The 21,777-nt window shown below is 37.8% G+C and overlaps 1 protein-coding gene across 1 annotated transcript in view; it reads left to right on the forward strand.

Annotated features, from left to right (window-relative positions):
- LOC150087412 (uncharacterized) overlaps positions 1-21,777 on the forward strand; it is a 215,134-nt gene that overhangs the window by 186,589 nt on the left and 6,768 nt on the right. The window contains exon 5 of the mRNA XM_090372052.1: positions 13,404-13,477. Coding sequence (XP_090228178.1) covers positions 13,404-13,477 — 74 coding nt within the window. The remainder of the gene's footprint in view (positions 1-13,403; positions 13,478-21,777) is intronic.

Below are 21,777 nucleotides of genomic sequence, written 5' to 3' on the forward strand. Positions count from 1 at the left end.
TAGGCTTTCCTATTGTTAATCTTCTTATCTGGGTAAAATTATTTACTGAGATAATCAGCTTGATTTTCTTTTATTCCTGGTTTGTTTCTTTTTTTTGTTTTTTTTTATGTTATTGGTATTTCTGAAATTTGGTTTGAAAATTATCTAAAAATTTCATTATTAAGTTTTACATGTGTAATGATCTAAACAATACCTAAAGATTCTCTCAAACCCACCTTGTGTCTCTGTGTTGAGCATCTCTACAAAGTCAGTCACATATGTTGTGTTAGCTTGTGTTGTATTATTGTACTATTGTCCTCTTTGCAACCACCTAGTGAAAATCACTTTGAAATTCACTGGTGGCTCCTGTCTTTGCCACAGGGAGGTGAGGTGTCTCACTGCACCCAACCTAATGCGTAGTTGTGGGAAACACCAGTAGCACCACCCCTACCAAAATACTATGTACACTATGCACCCAACCTAAGATTAAAATCATGCATTTAATCATTATTTTGCTTCACTCCTGTTAATAGTGTCTCTAGAGAGCAGCATGTTGTGGACAGTGCCATTCTTTAATAAGAATGACTGTGTGATTTCAATTTGCCCTTAATTCAAGTGAGAGTTTTTGAAGATTAGTAGAAGAGTTTTAAATTTTAAATTGTGCTCTTATCTTGCCCATCCCCAATAAAAGAACAATTTTGTCAAATTGTAGTGTTTCTAACATTTTGTTATCACCCTAAGTAATGTTTTTGTTGGATCTTTGGTTTTTGTGAAAATAAAACTTTTTTTTATTGCTTCGGTGTATAATACCTCTCTTTCTAGTATTTTTTAACATAAACAACATATAAATTTTTAGAAAATCCCCCCCTCTCTGAATGGGGGGATAAGTCTTTTGCACTAGTTAATAAGAATGTTCAAACTGTCTCAACAATTTCACAGCATCCTGGGTTTCTCAGTGTACAAGAATTTTTCACCTGGTACTGACTTGGTGTTAGAATCATGTGAATTAAATGCTTGGTTGAACACATCCTCAAATTTTTCATTTGATGACACTGGTCATTTTCTTCCTCTTGTATTTTAGTATTAATATTAAAATGGCAGAGTAATGCAAGGAAGCAAAGCTTATATAGCCTCTTCCATAAAAATAATAATAATAATAATAAATAAATAAAAATTGTCTACAGTGGAGGCAATCAGAAAGATTCCAAGCAACTCTGATTTTAGTTTCTTGGAATCTTTCATAATTGATGTTTTAATTGTAATTTTTAATGCAGCTATTTCAGAATTTCATTCCTGATAGTTGATTGTGAAGTAGTTCCTATACCTACAAAGAACAATCCTCATAGATCCAGACCCCAATCCAACAGGCCTGACAATGAGAAAGTGACTTCTTAAAATGGAAAATAAGCAATCCAATAAATCGGCAAAAGACTTGCTACTGTGTGAGTGACCAGTTCACAAAGTCCAAACCTGTTTCAGTGTTTCTATTGAGGTTTATTCAATTTAATCGCAATATTTTCAATAAAACACCTTAATCTTTTTATACAATATATTAGTATTAGTACTGGAAAATAATGCAAGAAAGCAAGCATACACAGTATCATCCAAAAAAAAATCAGCACTACCCATATCACCTGCCCATCCACCTAACACTTTGCCTAGTTCTCCCTTGAATTTATTCAAACTACTCCCTTCCACAACACCAGATGGAAGTTTGTTCCAACAATGAACTATATTCCCCCCCCCCCAGTGGCTCACATCTGGTGAGTATGGGCTTGGCACACCCAGGGTCCTGAGTAAGAATACCCTTTTGCTCCCTCTCACTAACCTTGTTGTGCTTCTCTGCACCTGTTCTAGCAGATCCACGTCCTTCATAAAACAAGGCTTCCAGACCTTGTGTGCAGTATTCAAGATGTGGCCTAACTATGGCGTTATACTCATACAATGGGATAATCACCTTCTTTTCCCTGTTGGCAAAATTACTGTATATAATTGACAAAACAGTGCATGAGCTTTCCTGGCAGCATGTCTGCACTGCTTGGAGAACTACATATCTGATTTCACAATTACCCCAGGTCTGTTTCATTCTCGACTATCCTGAGTGGGTTACCATACAGTCAGTATATTAATCTGGGATTGCTGCTACCCATATGAAGTACTTTGCATTTGTCAATATTAAACTTAAATTGCAATTTCTCAGCCCATCTGTCTAATTTGTCTAGCTCTTGTTGAAGTAACGTACACTGATTACTGTGATTAACCACCCTGCCAACTTTCGTATCATCTGCAAACTTAGGCATTAACCCTTGTATGCCTTCATCAGTATCATTAATAAATGTAGAAAACAATGATGGGCACAACACTGAACCCTGGGGGACCGCCACTAATAGCATTAGTTCCAAGACGAGCGGTGCCTGTTCGTAAATACTCTCTTTCTTATCTTTTATGTACAGCAGTATCAGAAGCTTTCCTGAAATCTAAGTATGTGATGTAAAAATTATTTTTTGCATCCATTTCCTATGTTACTATGTCATATCCAATCAGATTGAACAGACAAAGAAGATCACCCTTAATAAATCCATGCTGTGACTGAGTATAACTGCATGCTTGTCTAGATCAACGTTTCCCAAACTTTTGTAGTAGCGGAACACTTTTCATTTTGCAACATATTCACTGAACGCTTTTCATTTCACAACATATTCATGGAACACTTTTCGTTGAAAAGAGAAAGGGTGCAAGAATATTTGCTTATCTATCGAGGCAGTGTTAGGTGGGTTGGAAAACTGCTAGCTTGGGGGGATTCACAGACTAAAAGGTTAAAAGTAGCTGCAGGCAGAGGTGAAGGTAATTCTGGCACAACTTCTATTAGAATAAGCAGCAACCTGGAGCGAAGGGTGCTGGGGGTTTCAGGGACTGGTGGCAGTCATCGTGAAACAGGTGGGTATATGGGATGTGTCAGGGTAACTAGGAATAGGTGCATGTATACCAATGCCAGAAGTATAGTAAATAAATTTAATGAATTTGAAGTGTTGGTCAAGGCATCAAAGGTGGATATTGTTGGGATATCAGAGACGTGGTGTCACACTGATATTAGGAATGCAGAATTGGAATTTGGGGAGTGCAATGTGTACAGAAAGGATAGACAGGATAGGAAGGGAGGAGGTGTCATGCTGTTAATTAAGAAAAACATAAAATCAGAAGAAGTGCATCCAGTTGATATAGATGAACAATGCACTGTTGAGTCAGTTTGGTGTGACTTAAGCACTGCGAAAGCAAAAATAAGAGTAGGAGTGTGTTATAGGCCTAATGACTTGAATGTGTACAATGAACAATTGTACAGAGAAATAGTGGGCTAGTAAATCAGAATGTCTTATAATGGGGGATTTTAACGTCCCAGATATTGACTGGAACTTGTGGGTTGGTCACTCACACACTAGTAAGACTTTTGTGGATTTATTGGATGATTGTTTTCTGCAGCAGCATGTTAGAGGGGCAACCAGAGAGGGTAATACTCTTGATCTGGTTATCAGCAGTGATCATTTGTGTATTAAGAATTTGCAGATAAAGGAACCACGAGGTGGCAGTGATCACAGTGTACTGATGTGGGATTTACTTAAAGATATAATTACCATCAGGGGTAAAGGAAAGGGTTTTTGCTTCCGTAAAGTTGAGTGCAGTGGTCTCAGGTAGTTTTTAAATTCTGTACAGTGGGATCTACTGACGATGTTACCAACAGTAAATTCTAAGTGGGAAGCATTCAAGGAATTAAACGTGGAAGCTACTAAAAGTTTCATACCTGTTAAGAAATATTGTTCAAGGTATAGGCCTAAATGGTTATCAAATGAACTAATGAGACTCATGACAGAGAAGAAAAATGTATGGGATGCATATAAATTATCAAGCGACTCAGAAGCTTCTGGCAGATATAAGCTAGTCTATAATCAGGTCACAAAGGAGGTTAGGCAGGCGAAGGCAGATTATGAGAAATCTTTGGCAAATTATGCTAAGAAAAACAGCAAGGATTTCTTTACTTATATAAACTCTAAAAGGAAGGGGATGAATCTGATTGGTCCACTTGATATCGATGGTTCGACTGTTGATGATCCTGCTCAGATAGCAAACAAACTGAATGAGTATTTTGCATCTACATTCACACATGAGGAGTTATTAAGATTTGAAAATGGCAGAAGGTTATCAAATTGTAGCAGGGTGCTTAATGATTTTGTAATAACTGAGAGCAAAGTGGAGGAGAAATTGTTGAAGTTAAACATAAGAGAGGCACCTGTGGTGGATGGGATCTATCCAGTTATATTAAAGGAGGCAGCAAAGCAACTAAGCAAACCCTTAGCCATAATTATGAGAGCATCCTTGGACTCAGGGGAGGTCCCCACGGACTGGAGATGTATGCAAATGTATCCCCAATTCACAAAGGGGGATCGAAGGGTGACACGAGTAATTACAGACCAGTTAGTTTAACTTCTGTTCCGGGTAAAATAATGGAGTCACTGGTAAAAGATGCATTGCAGGATCATCTAGACAAGACTGCAGCAATAATTCAGACATGGCAAATTTGATAGGATATTATGATATGGTTACAAAGGAACTGGATGCAAAAAATAATTTTGATATCATATATTTGGATTTCAGGAAAGCTTTTGACACTGTTGCGCATGGAAGACTATTGTACAAATTGGAGCAGAATGGTATTAAAGGTAAGTTGCTACAATGGATAAAAGGATGGTTGAGTGGGAGAAGACAGAGGGTGGTAATCAATGGGCACTACTCTTCGTGGAGTCCCACGGGGTTCGGTGTTGGGTCCACTGTTTTGTATATTTATCAATGATATTGATGAATATATCAGGCTTAGTGTCGAAGTTTGCAGATGATACAAAGGTTGGCAGGGTTGTTAATGACAGTAATGGCAGTGTGCTACTGCAGCAGGATCTAGAAAATTTGGGCAGATGGGCTAAGAAGTGGCAACCGAAGTTTAAACTTGACAAATGCAAAGTACTGCATATGGGTAGAAGTAACCCCAGAGGAACGTACCAACTGTGTGATACTACACTTAGGGTGGTAGAAAATGAAAAAGACCTGGGAGTAATTGTGCAGTCAGGTATAAAGTTTTCTGAGCAATGCAGACAGGCTGCCAGGGCAGGTCATGGGGTTTTGTCAATGATATATAGGAATTTTGCTAGCAAGGAAAAGGAGGTGATTGTCCCTCTGTATAAGGCAATGGTCAGGCTACGCCTTGAGTACTGCGTACAGGTCTGGAGGTCTGTAGATTTGCTTGAGCATGTACAGAGAAGGGCAACAAGATTGGTGAGGGGAATGAAGGGATCCTTTTACCAAGAGAGGCTTAAGTGCTGCAAATTGCAGTGGCTGGAGACTAGGCACCTGCGCGGTGATCTGATTGAGGTGTATAAGGCCTTGAATGGGTTAAGCACACTGAATTCTGATGGCATCCTTCCACTTGTTCAGATTACGAACCTAAGGGGGCATAAATTAAAATTAAGAAAAGACAGATGTAGAATAGATGTGCGGAAATTTACCTTTAGCCAGCGGGTGGTTAATTGCTGGAACAAACTTCCATCTGTTTCTGTGGAAGTTGATAGGTTAAATAAATTTAAGGAGGAACTGGACAAGCATTTGGAGGGAATGGTGTGATTTTTTTTTTTTTTTTTTTTTGGCTGATGCTGCATAAGCTCTCATACACTTGCTTTCTTGCATCACATGCCACTACTACTATTTCACAACATATTCATGGAACACTTTTCATTTCACAACATATTCGTGGAACACTTCTCATCTCACAACATATTCATGGAACACTTACGAAACACAAGTTTAGTGAGAGCCAAAGCACTGTTGCTAATATTTTATTACGTATGGTGCACTCTGCATCAGGAACATCTTTATTTCCAACACATGTAAAGCCAAAATTCAAATAACTGTCATTATACTTTTGTTTTGGTCTTTTATTAGTTGGTTCCTGTTTTTTCACTTCGGACTTTTGGGGAACAAAAGGCTGTGATTGTTCATCCTCACTTTGAAGTGTGACAATATTGTGTTCGTTTTCTTCGAGCAAGTTGCATTACTAGAAGTACTTTGCTTCTTGTTTTAAAGTTCCTTTTTCAACCACAAAAACACTCTTTAGTTATATCGGTTCGCTTCGTCCTCTCCTTCGACCCATGCACTCCAGGCTAAATCGCATATGAATGGCATATTAGATTGCAACTTTTTCGTAGCTGTCGTTACCTCTACGCATACTTCTCTGTGCAAAGCCCACCAAAATAAAAGGTTCCATGGTCTATTTGATAATTAGTATATGCCAGTATATTAACCGAAAAAAAAATATGTTAAATATTATAATGATACAAAAGTGGTGTACGCTACAAATATACAAAATTTATTTATTTTATTTTTTTAATTATTAATTGTGATTTTTCGTGGTACAATTGTTCACATCTCATGGAACACTAGTGTTCCACGAAACACAGTTTGAGAAATGCTGGTCTAGATGATCCTACATTATTTCTTTTACTGGCGACTCTATTATTTTCCTGGAACAGAAGTCAAGCTAACAAGTCTGTAATTACAGTCCATTCCGGTTATTTGGGACACATCGGGACTAGTGCATTTTGGCCCGATTAAGCGGCTGCCGCAATTATCCGAAGTTTCACGTGAATAGTTAAAAATACAATGTACCCTCCCCCCCTTTATAATTGGTTCACTGTACAATCAAATCACGTTACGACGAACTCGACATAGTAAAGTACCGTTTACTATCGTCACCACCAAATACGGAGGATGCGGAAAGGTCAAGGAATGACCACCGCATATCCCGGAGCAATATGGCCTTAGTTGCTAATGCTCCTAAAAACCAAATAACAATAACCGTTTACTATACTATGTGCAGTAAGCACCGCTCATTGTGATCACGTTTGTGAATTGAATTTTAATTCTATTAAACAGCAATTCTAATTAGCGAAAATAGGAGGAATATTATCCACAGGCTATAAAAGCAAAGATATATTAAGCACAAATTTGCCCTTTATTACCTTACCAATTAAAAAATTAAATGATATGTGAAAATCGGAGGAATATACGTGATAATCGGAATAATTAATATGTACATACAAACTAGTTGACATTTCTGTTCACTGACATTTGTGGGTGGGGGTTAAAATTTAAAACAGTAAAAAGATAAGCAATCAATAACAAAGAATACAAAGTAACACAATGCGTGCAAGTGAGAACTGAGTAACGAGTTACAAAGTTTTAAAAATAGGAACGAAGAGAAGATCTGAAAATTAATTTTTTTATATGATTGAAGATTTCGTGGAAGTGTAAACACATTTCACCATAATAACCCACAGAATTCCAGCTGTCGGTATTATCGCAAATTCAGTAAGATCGAGTTTACTGTCCATTTATGATAGATTTCATTAACAGAAAAGCCCAATAAACAGGTGATTGCTAATTGTTTTTATTGTTTTATGGTTGTGACCTCTAGAATTTCGACCAAACCATGTGGTACCGTCGGAGACAATCGTAAGGTAATCTCCAGTGCTGCGGTCTCCTGCCCCGATTAAACAACATGCTGTCCCAATTAAACGAAGTAAACCCTGACTATTTTCTCGATTGGTTTCTGTTTTTTTTAAGATTTGCCCCAAATAAACAGCTGCCCCGATTAACTGGTGGCCCAAATAACTGGAATCCACTGTACTAATATCGCCATTTGATCTCTTCCCCCCCCCCATGTGAATTAGGTTTGCACATCTCTAGTCCATAGGAATCCCCCCCAATCCAAGCATGCTCTCATGATCTTCACTAAAGGTTTGCTTATCTCGTTTATTGCCTCCTTTAGTAGTATAATTGGATAGATCCCATCCACTCCTGGTGTCTTTTTTATGTTTAGCCTCAACAATTTCTCTCCCATTTTCCTCTCAATTATCACAAAATCATCCAGCTTCGTGTTAGAATTTGATACACTTCTAGTATTCCTATCCTTTAAAAATTCCTCTTGTGTTAATGCAGTTGCAAAATACCTATTGTTTGTCAGCAACCTGATTAGGATCATCAACAGTTAAACCACTCGTATCTAGTGGAATAAAGTGATTCATCTCCTTCCTTTTAGCATTTGCATAAGTAAAAAAAAAGTCTTTGCTGTTTATCTTTGCATTCTTTGTCAGCAACCTTCCCATAATCGTCCTTGGCTTGCCTAATCTCCTTTGCGATGTGATTGCAGGCTAATTTTTATCTAATTTAGTCTTCTGTATCACCTGATAATTTATATGTATCCCACACATTCCTTCTCTGTCATGTGTTTCTACAGTACAGCTGACATTCATTTAGGTCTTGAACTTAAGCTTTAGCATTAGCATTAGTAGAGGCATTTGATGCAAGAAAGCAAGCTTATGCAGCATCAGCCAAAAAAAAAAGAAAAAAAAACCCACTTCCACTTCACCCCTCTGTTCGTTCAAAATACCTGTCCAGCTGAGCCTTAAACTTATTTAGGCTATCAACCTCCACTACAAGAGATGGAAGTCTGTTCCACCAACCAACCACCTGCTGGCTAAAGGCAAATTTCCGCACGTCTATCCTGCATCTGTCTTTCCTCAATTTGAATTTATGCCCTCTCAGGTGATTTTTCTGAGCTAGAGGAAGAATCCCATCAGCATTGAGCATGCTCAAACCATTCAAGGCTTTATACACCTCTATCAGATCACCTCGCTGGTGCCTAGTCTCCAGACACTGTAATTTGCAAAACTTAAGCCTTTCTTCGTAAGAGCACCCCTTTGTTCCATTCACTAATCTTGTTGCCCTTCTCTGTACTCGTTCCAGCAGCTCTACATCCTTCTTGAAATGAGGCCTCCAGACCTGTATACAGTACTCTAGGTGTGGCCTGACCATTGCCTTATGCAAGGGAATAATCACTTCCTTATCCCTGCTGGAAAAATTCCTGTATATCATTGACAATACTCCATGAGCTACTCTTGCAGCCCGTCTGCACTGCTCAGAGAACTTCATATCTGCCTGCACAACCACCCCCAAGTCCCTTTCGTTCTCTACCACTGTCAGTGTAGTACCACAGAGTTGATACGTTGCTCTGGGGTTGCTGTTTCCCATGTGTATGAAGTTGAACATTTGTCATTCAACTTCATTTGCCACCTCTCAGCCCATCTGCTCAACCTTTCCAGATCCTGTTGCAGTAGCATAGTGTCAGTAGTGTCCTTGACAACCCTGCCAACCTTTGTATCGTCTGCAAACTTGGACATTAAGCTTGATATACCATCATCAATATCATTTATAAATACAGAAAACAATAATGGACCCAACACTGAGCCCTGAGGGACTCCACTAATAACATTAGTCCACGATGAGCAGTGTCCATTGATTACCACTCTCTGTCTTCTCCCCCTCAACCACCCCTTTATCCATAGCAGCAATTTGCCTCCAATGTCACACTGCTCCAATTTGTGTAGCAGTCTTGCATGTGCAACAGTATCAAAAGCCTTACTAAGATCCAAGTATATAATATCAAAGCTATTCCCTGCATCCAGTTCTTTTGTGACTGCATCATAGTATCCAATCAAATTGGTCAGGCAAGACTTCCCCTTAACAAAACCATGCTGTGTCCGAGCTATAACTGAAGTCTTGTCTAAATGATCCTGCAGTGCTTCTTTAACCAGTGCCTCCATTAATTTTCCTGAAACAGAAGTTAAGCTCACAGGTCTATAATTACTTGTGTCAGCCTTTGATCCTCCTTTGTGAATTGGGGTCACATTTGCACATTTCCAATCTATGGGTACCTCTCCTGAGTCCAAGGAAGCTCTCATAATTATGGCTAAGGGTTTGCTTACTTCCTTTGCTGCCTCCTTTAATATAACTGGATAGATCCCATCCACCCCGGGTTCCTTTCTTGTGTTTATCTTCAACAGTTTCTCCTCCACTTTACTCCCAGTTATTTCAAGATTCTGTAGCTTACTGCTAGAGTTGAATACACCTCTGGCATTCCCCTCGCTGAATAACTCCTCATGTGTGAATGTCGATGCAAAATATTCATTTAGTTTGTTAGCTACCTGAGCAGGATCATCAACAGTTGACCCATCAATATCAAGTGGACCAATCTGATTCATCCCCTTCCTTCTAGAGTTTACATAAGTAAAGAACTCTTTGCTGTTTTTCTTCGCATCCCTTGCCAAGGATTTCTTGTAATCTGCCTTCGCCTGCCTAACCTCCTTTGTAACTTGGTTGCATATCAACTTGTATCTATCATAGGCTTCTGTGTCATGTGTTAATTTGTAAGTATCCCATGCATTTTTCTTCCCTGCCATATGCCTCATTAGTTCATCTGACATCCATTTTGGCCTAAACCTTGAACAATATTTCTTAGTTGGTATGTAAAGCCTAGTAGCTTCCAAGATAAGTTCTTTGAATGCTTCCCATTTTGAATTTGCTGTTGGTAACATCATCAGTTGGTCCCACTGTATAGAATTTAAATACTGTCTCGGTCCATCGTAGTCACCTTTACGGAAGCAATAACCCTTCCCTTTACCCCTAATGGTAGTTACCTCTTTGAGTAAATCCCACTTCAGCACACTGTGATCACTGCCACCTAGTGGTTCATTTATCTGCAGATTCTTAATGCATGAAGAATCACTGCTGATAATCAAATCAAGAGTATTACTCCCTCTAGTTGCCTCCCGAACATGCTGATGTAGAAAACAATCATCCAATAAATCCACAAAAGCACTGCTAGTGTGTGAGTGACCAACCCACAAATTCCAGTCAATATCTGGGAAATTAAAATCCCCCATTATAAGACTCTCTGATTTACTGGCCCACTCTATTTCCCTGTACAGTTTCTTATTATACTCATCAGAGTCATTAGGCCTATAGCACACTCCTACTCTCAATTTTGATCTCCCAATGCTTATGTCACGCCAAACTGACTCAACACTGCACTGTCCAGCGATGTCGACTGGCTTCACCTCCTTGGTTTTTATGTGTTTCTTAACGAATAGCATAACCCCTCCCCCCTTCCTATCCTGTCTATCCTTTCTGTAGACGTTGTACTCCCCAAATTGCAGTTCTGATCCCTTATATCTGTGTGACACCATGTCTCTGATATCCCAACAATATCTGCCTTTGATGTTTTGAGCAATACCTCAAATTCATCAAATTTATTTACTAAACTGCTAGCATTGGTGTACACGCAAGTATACCTGCACCTGTTTCTATTCTTAGCTACCCTAACACAACCCATGTGTTTACTTGTACTGCAATGGCTCCCAGCAGTCTCTGAAATATTATGCATCTTGTTTTTCAGGCTTCTGCTCATTCTAATAGAAGCAGTGCAAGAAAATCTCTCACCTCTGCCAGTGGCTACTGTCAATCTATTGGTCTTTGGCCTTTGAACACTATAAAAGCCTAGTAGCTTCTATGATTACTTCCGTGAATGCTTTGCATCTAGAAGTTGCTGTTGGTAACATCATCACTTGGTCTCACTACATCAAATTTAAAAACTGTCAGACCATTGTAGTCACCTTTATGAAAACCAAAGCCCTTCCCTTTGCTCTTTGTGGTAGTTACATCTTTAAGTAAATCCCACCTCAATATACTGTGATCACTGCTACCTAGTGGGTCTTTTATCTTCAGATTTTTAATGCAGGGAGGGGTCACTGCTGATAATCAGGTCAAGAGTATTGCTTTCTGTTGTTGCCACTTTAACATGCTTGTGTAGAAAATAAGCACCCAATAAATCCACAAAAGACTTGCAACTGTGTGAGTGACCAATTTACAAGATCCATTCAATATTTGGAAAGTTAAAGTTCTCCATTATAAGACGTCATGATTTACTGGCCCACTCTGTATGTACAGTTATTATAATCGTCACAGTCATTAGATCTATAACACACTCCTACTCTCTTTTTTGTTTTCCCAGGCTTATGTCACCAGACTGAGTCAACATTGCACTGGCAACCCAATTCCACTGGATCACCAGTGCAATGTACTTCTTAACTCAGAGCATAACCCCCCCCCCCTCCTGTCCTGTCTGACCTTACTGTACACATTGTACTCCCTATATTCAAAATCTGAATTCTTTATCTGAATGGCACCATATCTCTAATATCCTCACAATGTCGGAATTTGATGATTTTATGAATACTTCAAATTCATCAAATTTATTTACTATGCTCCTCTCATTAGTGTACATGTAAGTATACCTGCAACTGTTTTTACCCTTAGTAACCCTAACATAGCCCATGTATTCTCTTTTTCCATGAGGATCCCAAGCAGGTCTATAAAATCCCCGACACCCTGCTTTCCAAGCTGCCGGATGTTTTAATAGAAGCAGAATCTTTCACCTCTGCCTGTGGCTACTAATAATCTTTTAGTCTGTGTATCCCCTCCCCCAAGCTAGCAGTTTTCAGACCCACCTAACACTGCTTTGATAACATCAGAAAATATTCTTGCACCCCTTCTATTAAGTGTATCCCATCCCTGTAGAAGCAATCTTCTCCTGTTGACATTTTTCTCAGTGCGGTCTGAGAAAAATTCTACCATACTATCCTTGTGCAGTCTCTCCAGGGTCGATTTGATTGACAAAACTCTCATTATGTACTCACAACGTTTACGAAACATTGCTCTGTACTTGTTAATTAAATCCTCAGATATCCTACTCTTAATATCATTAGTATCAATGTGTATATCAGTATCACCTTTTATGCCCTGTACAACATCATCAACTTCAGCCCCTGGCATTTATACCCCACAATACCTGCTCCTATTCCACCTATTCCCTTTGTACAATATATTTCCAATTTCCCTGACAAGTCACCAACTGTAGCTGCTTCATGTGGGACCAAGGATCTCTGCTATGGAGGATGACATTGTGTTGTCTGCTGCTGCTGAAGCATGGTTAGTGTCACTTATTTATTTCATTACAATAAAACGAATAACCTCATAATGTCTGTCTTTCATTTTATTTTATTTCACTCAAAGGAGTAAAAATAGAATTATTTTTCAGAAATAGATTTTATCACATTGACATTTCAATAATTAAAATGCAAGTCCTGTGTCTGTATTAATTTTCTTTCCTAATGCATGAAGTGCCAGCTTACTAAAATTTTTCCAAAAATTTTTTCATTAAGTCAATTGTTCAGAACACATTTTCTCATAGAAGTAATTCTATCAGTGGTGTTTGGATCTGGCTTGCCACACTGGCTAACAAAAGCCCTGTTTTTAAGCCATAAAAAAAACTACTCTACATTTGCAATAAAAAAAGAAAAAACATGCTGTTACAATAATTAGTAATTAAAAAAACAAAATTAAATTTCATTTTTCTGAAATTGTTCTTCAATTGCAGTCCTGTAGCAGTTGCTAATTAAAAATTGCAATTGTCATCTTGTTTGTTGCAGGGCATGCCGACTAAAAAAGAAAGCTCAGCATGAGGCTAATAAGCTTAAGTTATATGGATTGCAGCAAGAACATGGTAAGTTATCTCCATAATTTATTTTGTTATATAATGGATAAAATATTATTGCTTAATTTTGTTTTTAACATTTACAGTTATTAAAGTGACGGTATTGTGTTCAGAGCTTACAAGGTAAGCAACTTCTCACACAGTACATCTACACCATCAGTGGCATCTTTTCAGGATTCTATCTTAAATCCTGTTATCAGTCTTGATAAAGTTGGTTAAAGAAATATAAAGATGAAAGATTAAATTTGGTTATGAATGTAAGCTGTATAAAATTATAATGTAAGCAAAACACATAGCTGATCATCTTGGAAATATGTAGCTGCAAGATGTCAGACCTAAACTGAAGGAATTGGTCAGTCCATCTCTACCTGTATTCCATAGCTGGATATGAGTAGATATAATTAAATACTTAGAAAGAATACTTGATGAGAATCAACTGAAAGAGCAAGATGGCTTTAGGACAGGATTCTCAACTATGGATCACCTTCATGTAATATCACAGCTAATGAAGAAAGCAAATGAATACAAAACACCATTATGCCTGGCATTTGTGGATTATGAAAAGGCATTTGACTCCATACAGCATAAGGCAATGTTTCAGGCACTGGAAAGACAAGGCATAGATACCCCACATATTATGATTTTGAAGAAAATATATGAGAATACTACCTCCTTTATTAGACTAGACAAAGACAGTAGGAAATTTAAAGAGAAAGGAGTTTGACAAGGAGACACAATATCTCCGAAGCTGTTTACTGCTGCCCTTGAGGAAACTTTCAGAAGATTAGACTGGTCGCAGAAAGGAGTCAATGTGAATGGAGAGTACCTAAACCATTTACGATTTGCAGATGATATTGTGGTCATAAGCCACGATCCCAAAGAATCAGAGGAAATCTTAATCAGTTATGCACAGTTAGTAAGGATTTTGGACTAAAGATGAATATGGCTAAAAAACAAAAGTAATGATGAACAAGTATGCCACAGCAAGGGAAATAATGATTGAAGGAGCAGTAATTGAAAAGGTGGAGTCATATACTTATCTGGGACAGATTATTAGCTGTAATAATGATAAATGGCTGGAAGTCAAGAGAAGAATAAATTTTGGATGGATAGCATTCAGGAAATATAGTCACATACTGAAGAGCAATATCCCAGTTTGTCTGAAATGTAAAATAATGAACCAATGTGTACTCCCCACCATGACTTATGGAAGTGAAACTTGGGCACTCACCAAAAGAATGGAAGAGAAGCTGAGAACTACACAGCGAATAACGGAACGAATTATATTGGGAATCAGACTGTTAGATAAGAAGAGAAACACATGAATTAGGCAGCAAACTCAAGTAAAGGACATTCTTGTCAAAACTAAAGAACTGAAATGGTTTTGGACAGGACACATAGCTCGAAGACATGATGACAGATGGATTAAGAAAATAACAGAATGGTACCCAAGAGGAGCTAGAAGAAAACCTGAAAGACAAAGGCGGAGATGGATAGATGAAATTCATGAGTTTGTCGGTAGTGAATGGATTGCCAGTGCTCAAAACAGAAGGAACTGGAAAGTTGCTGGAGAGGCCTTCATACTGCAGTGGATTGAAAATGGCTGATGATGATGATGAATTAAATACAGTTAAAAAATCACCTAAATGCCATTGAAACTATAACTCTTGCTACATCTGATTTGTTGTGAATATAAATATATAGCAAACTCTGTAAAATCTGGCCCTTTATAACCTAGAATTTTTTAAAATCCAACATATTTTTTAAAAAAAGTCAGCATTTTAAAATCAGGAAATATTAAATAAGATGGCACTCATATCAACAGTCACATTTGTCTTTAAAAATTCTATGCAAAAATAAAGGGCGATATTTCTCCCAGTTTTTAAGATTACAGTTTACAGTTTACAGGACTATCCTGTCCTGTAAACTGTTTTTGGGGCTGAGAGAATCTTAAAAACCGGGAGAAATATCACCCTTTATTTTTGCATAGAATTTTTAAAGACAAATATGATTGTTGATATGAGTGCCATCTTATTTAATATTTCCTGATTTTAAAATGCTGACTTTTTTACTATCCTGTCCTGTCCTGTAAAACTGTTTTTGGGGCTGGCAAGATTTGCATTTTTGCATTATTTACTGTGTAAATAATGCAAAACTTAACTCTGCATTTAGATGCCCTGATATTGCAATATTTTGGAACAGATGGCCTAGTCAAAGATTAGTATTAGTAATGGCCATATGGTGCGAGGAAGCCTAAGGCTTATGCTGCACCAGCCAAAAAGAAAAAAAAAGGGTAAAATAATAAAAAAAATTAAATAAATAATAAAAGAAAAGGAAATACACAACCTGTGCGTTTCCCTCCTCCCGTAGATGACTATCCAGCTGACCTTTGAATTTTCCCAAACTGTCAGCCTCTACTACCCATGTATGTAAATTATTGAAGTAATTTATAACTCGCTTGCTAAAATAAAACTTCCTGCGATCCAGTCTAAACTTCTCTCCCTGTAACTTGAATTTATGGCCCCTAGTTCTAGAATCATTTATAACTGTGAAAATTTTGTCCTCATTCATTTTGCTTATGCTTCTCAGAGCCTTAAACACCTCAATCAAGTCTTCTCAATAGTGTCTAGTTTCCAAGCTGTGTAACCCACCACAAATTCAGTTTTTCCTCATAGGGACTTTTGCCAATCTCACTAAGCAAGTTACTCACATCTGGATCCTTTCAAGAAGCTCAATGTCTGTTTTTTTAGGCACAGTCTCCATACTTGAACGCAGTACAGTAATACCCCGACTTACGCGAACTCGGAGTTACGCGGTTCTTGATTTTTTCGTTTGGCAACGCTGCCGCCCACTATCTTCAAGGTCGTTTTTCATATGTTATCGATATACGGTGCGACGGCGGAGATTGAGAGCGAAAGATTAACAAAATTCAACTTTGCTGCTTTTATGTTTTTTATATCAGTGAAGGGGAAACACATTTCACCATAATAACGTAAAAACCAACACAATTCTAGCTATCGGTATAATCGCAAATGCAATTAGATCGAGTTTACTACCAGTTTATAACAGATTTCACTAGCAGAAACGCAACTGGATTTTTATTGTTTTATGGTAGTAACCCCTCGAAATGTGAGGTGTTAATAGTGTATCTCTGCCTTTATGGTGTTGTTTATTCAGTTGCTACATGCGCGCAGCTTTGTTTATGCGTATCAAGCGTGCCTCCTCGTTTTGTAATTGTGCTTTATTCCCTAAAAATGAGTAAAATACTTAATTAAAAGGTGTGAAAAGGAAGCGTCCTGGTGAAGACACTGCAGATTCAGAGAGAAAAAGAAAAGCAATTATCGATAAACAGAGGCGGACTGGATCAAAAATTCTTACCCGGGAAAATTTATAGTGGCCTCACACTATGGTTTATGGCCAAAATCACACTGGCCCACCGGGGTTTCCCCGGTAAAGCTTATGGCCAGTCCGCCTCTGTCGATAGAGAAAAAATATGAAATTGTGAAACGCTTTGAGCGAAATGAAAGACCATGTGATATTGCACGTGCTACAGGCCTAAATGAAGCAACGGCGAAAAGCACATGACAATTGCAAACTTGACAGGTTGAAAATTGAAAAGGGCTCAATTGTAAAGGGCTTAAAAATTTTAGAAAACATAGACTCCAACGAAGAACGCGTTATAGCTACAAAGCAAGGAATAAAAAAATTATTAGCTTGCTACGAAGAAATTCTGCGTGAAAAAAAGAACGCGCTGTGTCGTCAGACGAATTTGTTAGATTTTATGAAGCCATCGACATCGAAATAACTTTTTAACGTAAGTCATTTGTTTTTTTAATACATATTTTGTATTAATATGTATAAAGAACTGCAATTTTATTAATATTTTTCTTCTAAATTAGTGTTTTTGTTAGTCCTTGGTCCCAATTAAGCAAAATTTATATGTATTTATATGCAAAGTTGTACCCCGACTTACGCGAATTCGACTTACGCGATTTTCGTCGGACCCACCTATCGCGTAACTTCGGGGTATTACTGTATTCAAAGTGTGGTCTAACAATAGCCTTGTATAATGGGATTGATATTCTTATCTCTACTAGCAAATGTTCAACAAATCATCGATAGGACACCATGTGCTTTCCTAGCAACCTGTCTACAATGCTCAGAGAACTTCTTGTCTGACTGTATCATAACTCCCAAGTCCCTTTCTTCCACTACTGACTTTAGTTCAACTCCACCAAGTGTATAATTTATTTTGGGATTACTATTCCCCAGGTGTGAGACCTTGCACTTTGCTGGATTAAAGCAAAGCTTTAATTACTCAATGAAGGATGGTCACTTTTGACCATCCCTGAAGTCTATCTAGGTCACTCTGAAGAAGCTCTGCTTGGCAGCAATCATTAACTACTCTACCCATCTTTACATAATCTGCAAATTTAGACATCACGCTCTCTATCCCTTCATCGATGTCATTTATGAAAATCAAAAACAACAGTGGTCCTAATACTGATCCTTGGGGAACCCCATTTCTTTACATCAACCCAATCTGTGGAATGACCATTTATCACAACCCTCTGCCTCCTGCTCTGAAGCCATCCTGCTATCCATCTAAAGATTTTTCCTGTGAAAGGAAAAATCATAGGAAAAGATTTTTCCTGTGATTCCAGCTTATAAAGTAACTGCTCATGTGGGACTGAGTCAAATGCTTTGCTGAAACCTAAATAAACAATGTCGAAATTATTCCCTAAATCCAGCTCTTGAGTGACCCTGTCAAAATAGCTAAAAGATTTGTTAAACATGATTTTCCGTTTACAAAACCATGCTGCATATTCTTCAGAATTCCATTTCTATCTAAATTCTATCTAAACTTCTATCTAAATTACTGAATTCTACCCTTGAACATTAATAATAATTTATTTATCCCTATTTTATGTTACATATTTTTGGAAGATAGCAAAAAGGGAGGAAGAACACCCCCTAAAAAGCCAATGGCTTTTTAGAGGATGTAAAAAACGAATCTACAAATATACAATTGAAAAATATACAATTCTGAAATTGTACAGGTAATGTTCAACAGAAAAGACATAAATAAATTGGAGTTTTTTGCACATTTCTTTACAGAAGACTTCGAAAAGCATCACTACTTGTAATATCATTGTGAACATTTCTACAATTAAATGAGAGAAAAGAAAAATGATGAAATGTCTGCACAGAAATTTACAAACTATTTGCCAACTGCTTCCTTTAACATTTGTATATTATTTCCATGTTGGTGTTTTTAAAATCCAGGAGTTGAATGGAAAGTAATTTGAATCAGACATCCCTGGTGATGTGTTCAGTTAGTAGTTTCTTGAATTGATTTAGTGAAGTGACATTTTTGCAGGAAGTTTGTTCCAGGTTTTAGCACCCCTCTATTTTATACTTTTCTGACCAATGGCCTTTCTGAAAAGCGGAATCTTCAGGTTGGCTTCATTTCTTAGATTGTATGATATTTCTTCTGTGGTTATGGAAAAGGATCTGAAGAGAGGGGCTGGGTAACTCTGGTGTCTTCAATGTATTGTAAACAAAGACTGCCTCGTCTCTCTGTAGCAGTTGGTAGATGCTGAGGAGTCTCACTTCCTTGTATCTCAAACTAACCAATGCGTTCCAGAGAAGGCCTAAAATTGAACGAACGCATCAATCGAGAATGGAGTTGATTCTCGCAAGGTTTTCATGGCCGGTACCCCATGAGATGATTCCATAAGTGAGTTGCAGCTGAATTGGCGAGCACCATTTCTTTTGTCCAACTTAGCTTATCATCTAGCCAGATTCCGAAAAACTTGGTTTCATTCACCCTTTCAAGTTGTTTTTCTTTGTATGTTATGTCTAAATCAATATTTAGTGGATTGTTTTTTGTTCTAAACACCATGTATTTTGATTTTTCTGGATTCGGTATAAGCTGATTCTTTTGAAACCAACTATGCATCACAGAGAGCAAAGCCGAGATTTTGAGTTGAAGCTGATAAGAGTCTTTATCTGTGATTAGGATGGAAATATCATTGGCATGTGCTACTAGGTGAGAAGATGGAAGAAGAGAGAGAAATTCATCAATGTAACGAACAAATAGGATAGGTCCAAGAAGTGAGCCTTGAGGTACTCTCCTGGAGAAATAACAGATGTCGGAGTATGAGTGATTTGTTCTTACGACAAACAGCCGATCAGTAAGGTAGTCTTCAAGAAGAAAGTTAATTTTCCCTCTCAAGCCAAGATTATTGAGTTTGTTAAGTAGAATATTATGGTTTATGCAATCAAGAGCTTTAGATAAGTCAAGAAACAGTGCTATAGCATATTGACACTTTTCAAGACTATCAATAATCCTTGAGCAGAAGTCAACAATTGCAAGGTCAGTGGATCTTTTAGAGCGATAGGCTTACTGTTGTTGATGGATGAGCTGATTTTCTTCAAGAAAACCCATGAGTCTGCTATGAAGAATTTTTTTTTGAATAATTTTGCAAAAACTGATAGTAGAGCTATTGGGTGAAAGTTGTTGATAGAGTTACAACGATTTCCCTTTGGAACACGGATGTTAATTGCTTTTTTTTGAATTGAGAAGGGAATTTACCAGATTGAAAAGAGAGAGAGAGAGAGATTGAATATATACTTCAGTGTCGTAAGAATTGGGCTAAAGACCTTTTTCAGAAGAGAAGGAGATATTTCATCAAAGCCATGGGCTCCCTTTTCTTTCAATTGATTCCCTGCCTCTAAAATCTCTTGATCGGAGAGGGGAGCGAGAAAAAAAAAAAGTTTCTGATTTGAGTACTTGGCAGATTCATTTCATTGTCTCTGAAGTCAAGTTCGTCTTGAAAGAGGTTATTCGCACTTGATATAAAGTGGTTACAGAAGGCAGTAGCTTTTAGCTCGTCATCTGAAATGAGTACCTCATTTTCAACCACATCTCCAACGTAGCTCTGTGATATTATTACTTCCGTTATTTTCCCTACAACTCTTCTGAGTCCAGTGATGCTCTCATAATTAGCTTCAATTGTTCGCACTCACTTGCCTCTTCCCTTAACATTACATGGTATATGCTATCAACCCAAGTAGCCTTACTTGCTTGTAGGCTTGAAAGTTTTTTCATTAAATAATCATGTTAAATTTCAGTATCATTAATTACATATTTTTCAACTTCACTCCCATAATTTCTCATTGATATAAAAGGTTTTTCTTCCATAAATATCAATGCAAAGTAACTGAGTTCATCTGCAACATCAGCTGCAGTATCTAATACTATCCCACATCCATTACATAAGGGTCTGATTTGGTTTATCCATCTCTTCTTTGCATTTATATATGTGAAGAATTCCTTATCCCCACTCTTTGCCAGTGATTTCTCATAATCTGCCTTTGCCAGCCTAACCTTTTCTGTGGCACTATTACAGATCAATTTGTAGCTGTTATAGACTTCAGTACTTTTTATTGCTCTGTAACTTTTCCATGCAATCTCTTTCTGCTCAAGTAATCTGGCAACTTCAATATTCATTCAACTTGGAATCATCCTTGTGGAGTATTTTTTGAATGGTACATACGTGTTCAAGGCTTCTATGTTTAATGTTTTAAAGCTATATCATGATTCAATTGTATTTGCTCTCTGTGAGATATCTACCCAGTTAAAGAGGCCACTTATTATTAGCCATATGGTGCAAGGAAGCCTGAGTCTTATGCTGCACCAGGCAAAAAAAAAAAAAAAAATTTCTGAATTATCCCAAGAGAGAGAGAGTGAGAGAGAGAGAGAAGTAGAAGGGAATCATCAAGAAAAAGAAGAATGATGATATCCAGCTCAGAACCCTGGGTGTGCCAAGCCCATGCTCATCAGATGAGCCCCTGGATAGCACCTTAAGCCGTTGTAATTTCCTTTCCTTTGCCTTTTACTACTGCTACCTCCCTCTTCATTGTCCAACGTAGAACTCAGTGATCACTTCCTGCTACCGGTTCCTGTACTGGTCCCTATTATGTCATCTGGTTCATGGGTGATTATCAGGTCTGTAATATTCTTTTCCCTAGCACTTTCCCTGACATGTTGATGCAAATAACAATCATCTAGTTGATTTAAAAATTTTGTCCCCCTTGTGAAGTTTCCTTCCCATTTGCTCCAATAAATTGGAGGCAAATTAAAATCACCCATAATAAGACATTCACACTTGCCCATTCCATTTGCATGTAGAGGCTCATCATAATCTTCTCAATCACCTGGCCTGTAGATTACTCCCACACTCATTATACCTTTGCTTCCAACTATCTCACACCATACAGATTCTATACTAGCATACGAAACA

Source organism: Mastigoproctus giganteus, chromosome 4, assembly GCF_048544385.1.
Source record: "Mastigoproctus giganteus isolate SK-2022 chromosome 4, ASM4854438v1, whole genome shotgun sequence".
Classification (NCBI taxonomy): domain Eukaryota; kingdom Metazoa; phylum Arthropoda; class Arachnida; order Uropygi; family Thelyphonidae; genus Mastigoproctus; species Mastigoproctus giganteus.